The 12,618-nt window shown below is 42.3% G+C and overlaps 1 protein-coding gene across 1 annotated transcript in view; it reads right to left on the bottom strand.

Moving 5' to 3' along the window:
• Nucleotides 1-1,568: 1,568 nt before the first annotated feature.
• The window catches only part of LOC126295370 (uncharacterized), a 154,496-nt gene continuing 143,446 nt past the window's right edge, over nucleotides 1,569-12,618 (bottom strand). Inside the window, exons 11-12 of the mRNA XM_049987851.1 lie at nucleotides 10,526-10,584; nucleotides 1,569-2,833 (exon numbers count right to left, since the gene is read on the bottom strand). Of these exons, the coding sequence (XP_049843808.1) occupies nucleotides 10,573-10,584 (12 nt within the window). The 3' untranslated portion in view covers nucleotides 1,569-2,833; nucleotides 10,526-10,572. The remainder of the gene's footprint in view (nucleotides 2,834-10,525; nucleotides 10,585-12,618) is intronic.

A 12,618-nucleotide genomic window follows, 5' to 3' on the forward strand; every position in this document is an offset into this window, starting at 1 on the left:
CCCTCGCTCGGGAACTGCGTCGGAACATCTCAGCTACGACAAAAGTTGACCAGAGTGGTTCTGTTACAACACACTGACTGACAAAAAGCTCAGCACTGACATTCTTTATTTGATGTCACACAGAAGGAGGTACATTTCTAGGTTAAGCCATGATTGGCAATGAGACCTAGACGTGTCACATCACCGAGGGGAACAAATGCAGATCACTCTAGAGACATCATCCCTCGTGAGCAAAATCTGAGAAAATTCAGACTGACACACTCACCACGAAAGGTCACGACAACCGTCTTTTGGGGCTGTAAAGGCGTTCTTTTGGTGCCTTTCTTGTCACAAGGCTTTGTGACTAATGCAAATAGTTATTGTGAGACTAATAAAATGATGGAGAACCATCCAAAGGGGGAAGTGAGGAATGCCTTCTAGAGGAATTGAGCTTCTTCACAACAGTGCCTTCCCTCACATTGCTGCTGCAACTGATGAACTGCTCAATCAATTCAAATGGCGAACTTACTCGTGCAGCCTATAATGTGGGTCTTGCAACTAGCCGTTAGTTCTGTAGTTTTCCAGTAAATGTTTTGTTTTTCATTTTGTATAACTAAATGGTCTTTACTCTGGATGACCATCTCCATACTGCCCGGGTGTAGCAGAAATGGCATATCACCTTCCCAGACACATAACCAGTTTGAAAATGGGAGTGTGATCACTGGATACAACATCTTGTGCCAATGAAATCAAAGATGATTTTAGACAAGTTGAAAGTGAAACACACTAAGAAAGTCGGGAATACAAACAGTAACAAGTTTACCCAGACTCATACAAGGATAGCAGTAAGGAAAATTTGCACTACATAAGTTTTCAAGTTTTTACAACTCAACACTTATTATTTCACGCAATTGGGTACTATTGCTAGTAATACATAGATACCTAAGAGCAAGTAGAGTGAGTTTCAGAATTATTGCTGGACAGAGACAGCTGGAAAACTAAAAACAAGAGAAAGTTTCTGGAAATTAGGTCTACTGATAGAGAGGTGATGTTATCTGTAGAATCAGAGGAAAAAAATATGTGCAACGTAATGAAAAGAAGGGATATGATGCAGAATTCAGCTGAATTAAATCTGTGAATTTCCTCATGAACCTTAGTGGTGCAAAAATTTCTGCCCTCATTGCCCATAAATGAACAAAGGTGTGCACAACTAATTTTATTATACTTTTAATTGTAATTGAATGAGACCAAGAGATCATTTGTAAATAAATGATATCCTAGAAATGTTGAAACATTTGCTTTGTATTTCGTAGTTGACAGCAGGTGCTTCATGGAGCTACCAAAGTCGTGCCAAGTGTCAACAAGGACCTCAGAATACTACACCATAATGAACGAACGAACGAACGAACGAACGAACACACACACACACACACACACACACACACACACACACACACACACACACACACAGAGAGAGAGAGAGAGAGAGAGAGAGAGAGAGAGAGAGAGAGAGAGAGAGGTATGCATAGCATGTAACACCAAACTAGATCTTGAAAAACAAAGGTGCATTAATGACAGAAACATGGTAATGAAAGAGGTGTGAATTTTATATCCATTGTATGGTTATTAGCTTCAGAAATTCAGTTCTTAACACTGGCAAAACTTCATCTTTGAATAGGGCACGTAAAGGCAACAGTGAATAACTTCTATAGTACTAGAGGGAGCTATAAAGGTAAAAAATTTAGAGGAACAAGAATACTGGAATATGCCCAAAAAAGTTGCGCAGAGCACACGATCTGTTCTCTCCGTATTCCTCCAAAGCTCGATACCAAATTGCCAAAAAAACAGAATTATATATTAAAAAGACCACCTAAAAATATGTATATACACATATATAAAATATTTAAAACAAAGAGTAACAATGCTATAGTACATGCTTCATGGTCGGTACTTACAGTCCTCAGAAGCTTACACACTTCTCATACTGCGATATTATCAGACACACAATACACACAAGTATGATGCCCCTTTTCTATGTGAAGATTTCTATGACATCACTTAACTTGTTGCAACCAACAGTCTGGTAATATTTGCCATGGCTGCACAAGGCAACGCCACGTGTTCACAGTACAGTATGCAATTCACAGTGCTACTTGCACAGTACAATTTAATTGATCGCAAGTTGCACCATTAACCTCGGCTTTCATTCTGCAGCAGCAGACTCAAAACTGGAGGCTGAACATTGAAAACTGGTCTCTAATGAATGTTACTGTGCCAATGAGACTGTGAGTTACATATCACGACAAATGTCCAGTTACACACACCATGTGTGGAGTCTTACAGAGGTTTTTCTAAAGTCTTCTCCCAAAATAGAAACAAAAGAGCTCCCTCAACTAAGTAGAATATATACACCGGGAATCATTCGACGTAAGGCAATCTAAACGCCACGCCAGACATCTCGCACGAGCTGGCGAGGCCCCACACGCTCCCAGCATGCCACTGTTAGCAGCTGCACATTTGCTTTCTCACAATACAAATAACAATCGGCATGTCACCCCAAAGGTGTGCGAGACTGTACGTGCCCGATTACGACGGCGGCAGTTTAGGGTCCGAGGACACTTTGACACGTGCTCGGTACGCATTACAAATACTTCTTCCCTCTTCACGACGTATCGTTCGAGTTTCGTACTCTTCCGGCTCACGAGATTCCGGTGCAGCACTCGGAAACAGCACACGTCATTCTCCGAGCTGTTACCGCTACTCGACTTCACGTCAGTGGCGAAACGTCTCCTTCACGTAGCTCCCGGACTTTGCGGGTCGTCGTCTTCGTGTAGCTCCGGGGCCTCGCATTGACCTGTGGGATTGAAAACAAATTGAAGTGAGGGGAAAAAGAGTATTACACAATATAGAATGTCTGCAAAAAAAAATAATTCCCCAAAATTGGAACAAAGATTTACTACTTCTGCTTCACAAGAAGTGGGACGGACTATACATCTTCAGAAGCTTTTTTAAGCCGCCTCTCTGAATTCTTACATTTAGTTCCTAGCACCTGTACTCCTTAATGGTTCTCACTATTGCTGATGGAACAATTCAATTTAACTCTGAATTATACAATCGGAATAGGAGATAAAAGTTCCTAGAATGAGATTTTGACTCTGCAGCGGAGTGTGCGCTGATATGAAACTTCCTGGCAGATTAAAACTGTGTGCCAGACCAAGACTCGAACTCGGGACCTTTGCCTTTCGCGGGCAAGTGCTCTACCAACTGAGTTACCCGAGCACGACTCACGCCCCGTCCTCACAGCTTTACTTCTGCCAGTCCCTCGTCTCCTACCTTCCAAACTTTACAGAGGCTCTTCTTTAACAACAGTGGAAATTCTTGGCTGGAGCAAAATGTAAAATAAGGGAAAAGCAACCAGTCAGGAGACTCACACGTGTAGCAGAGAATGTCTGACTGTGTGAACATTGTCTAGAAATAGAGCTAGTGTCAAAGCTGTTCACTGTTAAATGTTTGTGTTCCACCCATCATTCTCCATAGAAAAGTACAAGGTGGTTATAATTAAGCTTTTACAATTGAAGGACAATGAAACTCTGTGGAAACATCTGGAAGAACATGTGGACGACGTAACAACTAAACAGGGATCATTTATTAATTGCATACCACATTTAGGTTCCATTTCACAAACGTTGCCCAATGTGACCACCACCTACATGGTCGACAATTTGAAACCGCCGTAGAGGTTCGTTGCACAATTATCATCCACAGCACTTTTTGAACGGTGGACCGTGGAAAGTTCGGCTGTCACAACGATTCGCGCACTGCTCGGAGACTGCACATTGCATCCAGTAACCTTAAGCTGTGGCAACAAAAACCTATTCAACAATTTCTGACACATTTGGCCATCAGCCTCTCCCACGAGCAATTCTCAAACCGTCATTTAATACGACTTCTGAATCGTGTTCTTCCACCACAATGTGGAAAGAGGACCTCTCCGTATTCCTTTAATGCGTCGATACTCACGAAGAACAGTGGGACTACTACTGCTGTAATAAAACAGCTTTATGAGTAAAGCTCTATCCGCCTGGTCCAGGTCCGTGTTGACTGTCTGCAACTGTAATGTGCAAGGCGGTTTTTTTTAAGTAAGGTCAATTTTGATGTAGATTCTACTAGTTCATCCACATACCGCAACGAGCACGCGTGTCATGTATTGGCACGCCTCGTGAACAACTGTGCTCAGTTTCAGCTCTGTATTTAACCTGTACGGTTCTGTTCTGTGCTTTCAAAATGTTTAAGACTATCAACTCCTTGCCACGAGTGAGGTTCACTCGGTGATACGGTTTTTGTCAGCAAGGAAACTGTCTGCTGCAGAAATTCATTGACAGATTTGCGAAGTGTACAGTGATACTGTTACGAGTGAAAGCAAAGTGCGTAAGTGGGTACGAGAATTCAAAGATGGCCGTGACAACGTCCACGATGAGGACCGGTCCGGATGCCCTTCTTTGATTACAGACAATTTGGTTGCCTCAATTGAAGCGAAGATTCGTGAGAACAGGTGCTTCACAATAATGAATCTCTCAAACGAATTTCCTGATGTGTCGAAATCAGTGCTTTACAACATTGAGTCTAAACATCTAAGGTTTAGGAAACTGTGCTCCCATTGGATCCCTAAAATCCTAACAGAGGACCACAAAAACTGAAGATTTGAGTGTGCGATGAAGTTCTTAACTCATTATCACGATGAAGGTGACGGCTTGTAGAGTTAGATCATAACTGGAGACAAAACATGGGTTTTGCATGTTGCACACACACACACACACACACACACACACACACACACACACACACCTGTAAAGGTGAAGGCCAAACAGACCTGGTCCCAGTGCAAAATTGTGGCATCGGTGTTTTGGGATAGGTACGGTGTTTTGTTGTTCGACTTTATGCAAAGAGGAACCACTATCAATGCAGAAGCATATTGCCAAACCCTGAGAAAGCTATGCAGAGCAATTCAAAGCAAAAGATGTGGCACGTTAACAAAGGGAATTGTCCTCCTCTGTGACAATGCAAGACCTCACACTGCAGGTCACACCTGCAAGTTATTTGACAGTCGTGTGTGGGATGTTTTAGACCACCCACCCTACAGTCCCGATCTCGCATCGAGCGATTACCATCTGTTCCGCCACCTCAAACGACACCTCAGTGGCAACCGTTACAATGACAACAATGTGAAAACGGCAGTTGGCTCTCGGTTATAGGAGCAGGCGTCATTTTTTTATGAAAAGGGTATTTTAAAATTGGTTGAGAGGTATGATACATATTTCAACAAACTTAGCAACGGTGTCAAAAAATAGAGTGAAGTACATAATTTCTGAAAATAAATTTACATTTTTTTTTAAACAACCCTTCATTGTGTACTTATGTTCAAACAGATCTTACTTAAAAAACACACCTCGTACACTCATTCTCACGATTCAACCCTACGTTGCCATATCGGTACCAGCACCTAGCAGTAACTCGTGTCACCAACACTGCTGAAAACACAAATCTTGCAGTGCACAGTCTCCCATTGCTATAAAGTTGGGTATCCAAATGGGAAACAGTTTTCCGACTGCACTTGTTCGAGTAGCGAAAGTTTAATTGTAACCACCCTGTACTTAAGCAAATAGAAAACAACAGGTTTTATATTAATTAATTCATACTTCATTTCTTAAAACTGCCAAAAGCTATTACATTAACTATTAGTTTCCTGCTGTTATGTAGACAGGAGAGACACCACCAGAAGTCGACCAGTGGTGTAAATGCGCAGAAGATGACCCCTACGTCAGGTTGAAACCGGTTGGCGGTATTTTAACGATAATAAATGCGATTCAGAGGGCTTTTGAATTACTGATTAATCACACTAATTGCTGCTTCTCTCCATAACCATGTTGTCCAAAAATCTACTACATTAATAATTTCTATCTTAAATCATCCATCTCATCGACATTATTTTTTAGCTTGTTTGCAGCACGCCCTAACTGTATTACGTATGACACATACATATATTACACATTGCCTCATATATCATACCACGTATGTAGATAAGTACGAGGGGCGTTTGAAAAGTCCGGGCAAAGTCCGAGAGATGGCACCACTGGCACATATCGAGGTCAAGTCTAGTTAGTAGCATCTTTGGAAAGGACGCACACCGAGTTTCAGCCATATTGGTCTATTTCTTTATGTTTGGCATTCGTGTGAATCAAGGAAGTCAAGTTATTGTCAAAAAAATGGATGAAGAAGAATTTCATGTGCTGATTAAACATTACTTTCTGAAAGGCAAAACACCTCAAGAGACTAAAGAGAAGCTAGATAAACATTACGGTGACTCTGCACCTTAGATTAGAACAGTTTACAAGTGGTTTCAAAATTTTCGGAGTGGCCATATGGGCACAAGTGATTCGAAACTTTCCTGACGCCCTGTGGAGGTTATGACTCCAGAAATCATTGATAAAATCCGTGATATGGTGATGGATGACAGAAGAGTTAAGGTGCATGAGATTGCTAGTGCTGTGGGAATCTCGAATGAGCGGGTACATAATATTTTGCATAAACATTTGGACACAAGAAAGCTATCCGCAAGATGGGTTCTGCGGTTGCTCACACTTGACCAAAACCGGAATCGTGTGAAGTGTTGCAAGGATGGCTTGCAGCTGTTCTGGAAGAATCCGCAGGACTTTAAGCATCGTTTCGTCACTGTGGATGAAACGTGGATACATTACTATATTCCTGAGGCCAAACAACAATCTAAACAATGGGTTACCAAGGGAGAATCTGCACCAAAAAAGGCAAATACCACTCCTTCCGCCGGAAAGGTTATGGTGACTGTTTTGGGATTCACGAGGGATAATCCTCATCAACTATTTGGAAAAGGGTAAAACTATTACAGGTGCATATTATTAATTGTTACTGTACCGTTTGAAAACCGAGCTGCGAGAAAAACGCTGGTGACTGGACCGCAAAAAAGTCCTTTTCCATCACGACAATGCACCAGCACACACCTCGGCAGTTGTGGTCGCAAAATTAATCGAAATAGGATTCCAACTCGTTTCAGAGCCCCCTATTCTCCAGACTTGGTTCCCTTGGACTACTATTTGTTTCCCAATTTGAAGAAATGGCTGGTGGGACAAAGATTTTATTCAAATGAGGAGGTGATTGCAGCAGCTAATAGCGCTATTATTCTGAAGGGATCAACAAATTAGAACAGTGTTGGACAAACTGCTTAAGTCTAAAAGGAGACTGTCGAAAAATAAAAAAGGTTTACCCTCCAGTTTTTATTTTTCAATGGACTTGTCAAACGCCCCTTGTAAGAGTGTGTGTGTGTGTGTGTGTGTGTGTGTGTGTGTGTGTGTGTGTGTACATACTTCATAGAGGCTGCACAACATCATGAATACAAAGCAGTGGAGTTCAGTTTGTTGACATCAAAAGAACTAGTGACATTTGCCAAGTTTATTATGCAAAGTTGGCTGTGCATGAATGAAACTATTAAGCCATGGTTCTGGACAGTGTAAAGCTCATATCACTAGAAAAAGCAAACTTGTCCTTGGCCAGCACTCCTTGCACTCACATCAATCTTTTCAACACGTCCACTGCCTGCAGTAGTTATGTGGTCCAACGAAATTTGGCATCATACCTTGTAGTGTGAACAGAAATGAATTTAACTGCAATACGAATGACTGAACCTTGTCCAGCTCGCTGGAATACTTTCGACAGACGTGGTCTTTGACTTTGCTGAACAAAACTGAACCACAAAGTGTCAGACTGGACGAATACGGAGACCCATCTGTGCTCGCACCGTTCAATTTAGGATAGCCCGACGCAATGACTATTCCCGAAATATTTGGCAAATAAGCGAACGTCTGTTCTGTGTGATGCGGTCAGGCCCCATCTCACACTCGGTGCCCACTCAATCTCTAAACACGTGCTGTGGTGGCGAACTGTTCCAAAATTGCTGTGCAACATTCGCCGGTCCTTTCACAGCAAATCTGGTATGCAAAATGGATCTGTCGCATATCGAAGCCCAAACAACAACTTTGGAAGAACGAAGTTGTTTTGTTTGACACAAATGTGGATTTTCAAAATCCCAAAACTACCAGATTTTCTTGTTCACAAATCCATTCATTTGGAAGTGTGCTTCATTTGTGAACCAAATGCAGCCAACTTCAGATCCTCATTACCATTTATTATGAGAACCTGGATTGCAAAAGCAGCTGTTTGCCACACAGCAGGTGTGAGCACAACCTGGTGACTGGATTTTGAACGGAAGCATTTAGACTGTTTCCCCAAACTGTATTTGTGCTGAAGCATTTCAATCCAGTCTCTGCTGCAATTCTTTGTATGAATTTCCTTGAATGTTGCTAATTATCCAGAAACAGTGACAACATTTTCTGCAGTAACTGCAGTTGTCCTGCGGCCAACCTCACTAAGTAGATCACCGCTGCCCGTCCATTCGAATTTATCGAAAGCTTGAGAGTTGTTTTGATGTCGAGTCCTTTTGTAGCATTAAACTGTGTCTGAATATGGCACCTCATTGCCATAATACTGTGTTCTAAAGTGTGTTTTTCCAGTATCATAAACACACACTGTATAATGAAATACAATATTCGCCCAAAAAATTTTATTTTATTCCCAGTGTATAAGCCCCAAACTCAGTTCGACACAGCTGCCTCACTGTTTGTGAAACGAAGGGGACGGCACTAGCTACAGGCCTGTAAAACTGTGTCAAACCCACTTCACCTCAGGGCTGGTTTTCAGGGATAACCTGTAATGTGAAAACTTTTTACATTCAACTGCATTATTTCATGCCAGTATTTAATATTCCCAGTATAATCCACTACATCCAGATTTGCAGTGCAGTGACGGCGGTTCGGTATGTATACCAATCAAAAATTTATCATGCCAAATATCAGCTCAGGAAGAGGAACAATAAACTAGCCGTAACATTCCTCTGTGTCAGCCATATTTCTTTTTATTTCATTATTCCACAAATGTGATAGTATTCATTCAAGTATGTGGATACTTGACTATGTCGGGAACCCAAGTTTCTCAGAAAACAAATTAAAGTAAGCGCATTGTGGATAACTTAGCAATATAATCCAAACAAGAAGTTTATTAACACCGAACATAAATTTAAGCATTTTCTGGAGGTATTTGCATGGAGTGCTGTCTTTTATGGAAATGATTTGTAGGCAATAGGCAGGTCAGACTAAGAACTATGGTGCTACAGAAGAATATTGAAGACTAAAGACTACATTGGTAGATCAAGTAATTATGAAGAGGTATTGAACAGAATTGGGATGGGGATGAAGATATTTACAGCAGAGGCTGACCAATAATGGGGTTAGTTGAAAGGACACATTGGGAGTTATCTAGAAACCGTCAGTTTCGTAATGGAGTGGAAGAATGGGTGGATGGGTGAGTGAGCGAGTCGTTTAGGTTAGGTTAGGATGGTGGGTGAGTGAGTGAGGGAGGGATCAAGTGGATGTACACTGTTATGCTGACATGAAGAGGACAGAGTAGGGGGGAGCGCTGTATCAAACCAGCCTTCAGACTGAAGACAACGACAACTCGTTACTCACGTAATTCTTTGATTCCTCCTGACATAACTCATGATTAAAGTTCACAGGTGGACTGAAGGATGTCAGTGTTTCACAGGCACAATATTTTGAAGAGCAGCCACATTTCCCTCACCAAGTGGCGTGGTGACCTGATTACCTAGGAGCTAGTGAGCGACTCGACATACTGTATCACCGCAGGAGCCGTTTGTAGGCAATCAGTTCACCAGCGCGCTTCATGACGAAAATGTGGTCAGCTCACTGAAATACTGTGTCTGGGAACTATTTCATTAACTGAAACTTCCTGACAGATTAAAACTGTGTGCCGGAGTGGGACTCGAACTCAGGACCTTTGCCTTTCGCAGGCAAGTGCTCTACCGACTGAGCTACCCAAGCACGACTCACGCCCCGTCCTTACAGCTTTCCTTCTGCCAGTACCTTGTCTCCTACCTTCCAAACTTTACAGAAGCTCTCCTGCTAACCTTGCAAGACTAGCACCTCTGGAAGAAAGGATATTGGCGAGACATGGCTTAGCCACAGCCTGGGGGATGTTTCCAGAATGAAATTTTCACTCTGCAGCGGAGTGTGAGCCGATATTCTTCCAGGAGTGCTAGTTCTGCAAGGTTGGCAGAAGAGCTTCTGTGAAGTTTGGAAGGTAGGAGACGAGGTACTAGCAGAAGTAAAATTGTGAGGACGGGTCGTGAGTCGTGCTCGGGTAGCTCAGATAGTAGACCACTTGCCCGCGAAAGCAAAAAGTCCCGAGTTCGAGTCTCTGTCTGGCACACAGTTTTAATCTGTCATTAACTGTCATATCAGCACACACTCCACTGCAGAATGAAAATCTCATTATTTTTCATTAACTGGTCACTACTTCTGATGTGGTGTACAACTTGTTGGATGAAAACTTACTGGATTGAGTTTGACTCATTAAAACACCATAAATAGTTGTAAATACATACCTGTCTTTTCTGCCTAGCTCAATCTGTCTGCCGTGCTACAGTCGCTACTACCAGCAGGTCTGCAAGAATTCAGAAATGGGATTATATAATAATTAGCCGAAAAGTTGAACGGTGAAACTAATTACAAATTCAAGTTTGCCAGAGAGAGAGAGAGAGAGAGAGAGAGAGAAGGGGGCACCGAGAAACTGGCAATATGAGTGCTTATTTGGCCTCCAGATGAAAATATAGAATTTAAGACTAGCACAAACCTCGAGTTAATTTTCGAACTGAAGGCAGACCACCGTTAGCTTTTCGCTCGGTATTATCATTGGACAGACTAATCAAGTTTAACAGCTTATAATGCAAGAGTTTTTATTTCTTGATTAATAACGCTGTTAATTACAAGTGTTCTACTGAATTAATACTTTTGATACAAAAACAATATGCAACAGAATGAAAAACTGTGTTGACCATAAGTGGCAAAGATCTACATCAAAAGCACTGAAACATTATACTGAGATGACTAAAGTCACGGGCTACCTCCCAATACCATGTCGGACTTCCTTTTGCCCAGCACAATGCAGCAACTGAATGTGGCACGGACTCAACAAGTTGCGGGAAGTCCCCGGCAGAAATATTGAACCATTTCGCCTCTACAGCCATCCAGAATTGTGAAAATGTTGCCAGTGCAGAACTTTATGCACGAACTGATCTCTCGATTAAATCCTACGAGATTCGTATCCGGCAGCATGGGTGGCCGAATCGTTCGCTCGAACTATCCAGAACGTTCTTAAAACCTATTACGAACACACTGTCATCCCTAAAAATTCGATTGTCGTTTGAGAAGGTGAAGTCCTCGAATGGCTTTAAATGGTCTCCAAGTACCCAAATATAAATATTTCGAGCCATAGATCGGTTCAGTCGGACCACAGGACCCAGTCCTTCATATGTAAACACAGCCCACACCATTACGGAGCCACTACCAGCTCGGAAAGTGCCTTGTCGACAGTGGGTTCGTGAAGTCTGCACCCCACACCAACTCTACCATCAGCTCTTACCAACTAAAATCGGGACTCACCTCGTCAGGCCACGGTTTTCCAGTCATCTAGCATCCAACCGAATGTCGTTAGCAAAAGCACTCTTGTTGGCTGTCTGCCGCCACAGCTCATTAACGGCAACTTTCACCACAATGTACTGATGGCATGTTTGTCATACATTCCACACTGATTTCAAGCAGTATTACTTGTCTGTTAGCACTGACAACCTCTACGCAAAAGCACTTACTCTCTAGTGAATGCCGTCGGCCACTGCATTGTCCACTGTGAGAGGTAGCGCCTGAAATTTGGCACACTCTCAACAATGTGGATCTTGTAACATTCAATTTCCAAAGGATTTCCGAAATGTGCCACTCGTCTAGCTCCAACTGTCATTCTTCATTCAGAGTCTGTTAATTCCCAGTGGGGCCGTAATCACGTCAGAAATCTTTTCACGTGAATCACCGTAGCGCAAATGACAGCTCCACCCTTTTATACCTCGTGGATACGATACTACCACCATTCGTATTCGTACATATGGCTACCCCATAACTTTTTTCATCTCAGTGTGTAAAGGGTGAACCAGAATTCCACCAAAAAGCCTTGAGAGGTTGTTCAGGAATACCTTCAGAGTATTTTGGTATATGGGACCTACGAAAGCAAATGGACCATTATACAGTAATTCTGCAATATTCCTCCACATCTCCTTTTCCAGGGTTTTAATGCCTCCTCTAGGTAGATCTTAAAGAGAGTAGGAGCGAGGGTGCATCCCTGGCGTACTCCCTTTGTCACCTCAAACTCTTGAGATAGTCAATTTCTCACTTTAACCATTGCTGTACAGCCTCATTAGAAGAGTCTGACTGCTTTCACACAGCTCAGTGACATGCTGTTATAAATTAGACTTGTCTGTAGATTGTTCTGTGGAACTGTGTCACAAACTTTCTGGAGGTGTACAAAGTCAAGCTGGGTCATAAAGCCCCTTGCTGTCTTTCTCTCCACTAGGTTTCTGCGGGTGAATACTCCATCAGTACAGGAGCGACCGGATCTGAATCCATTTAGTTTTTCAGATTCAGTTATTTC

Source organism: Schistocerca gregaria, chromosome 11 (assembly GCF_023897955.1).
Source record: "Schistocerca gregaria isolate iqSchGreg1 chromosome 11, iqSchGreg1.2, whole genome shotgun sequence".
Lineage (NCBI taxonomy): Eukaryota > Metazoa > Arthropoda > Insecta > Orthoptera > Acrididae > Schistocerca > Schistocerca gregaria.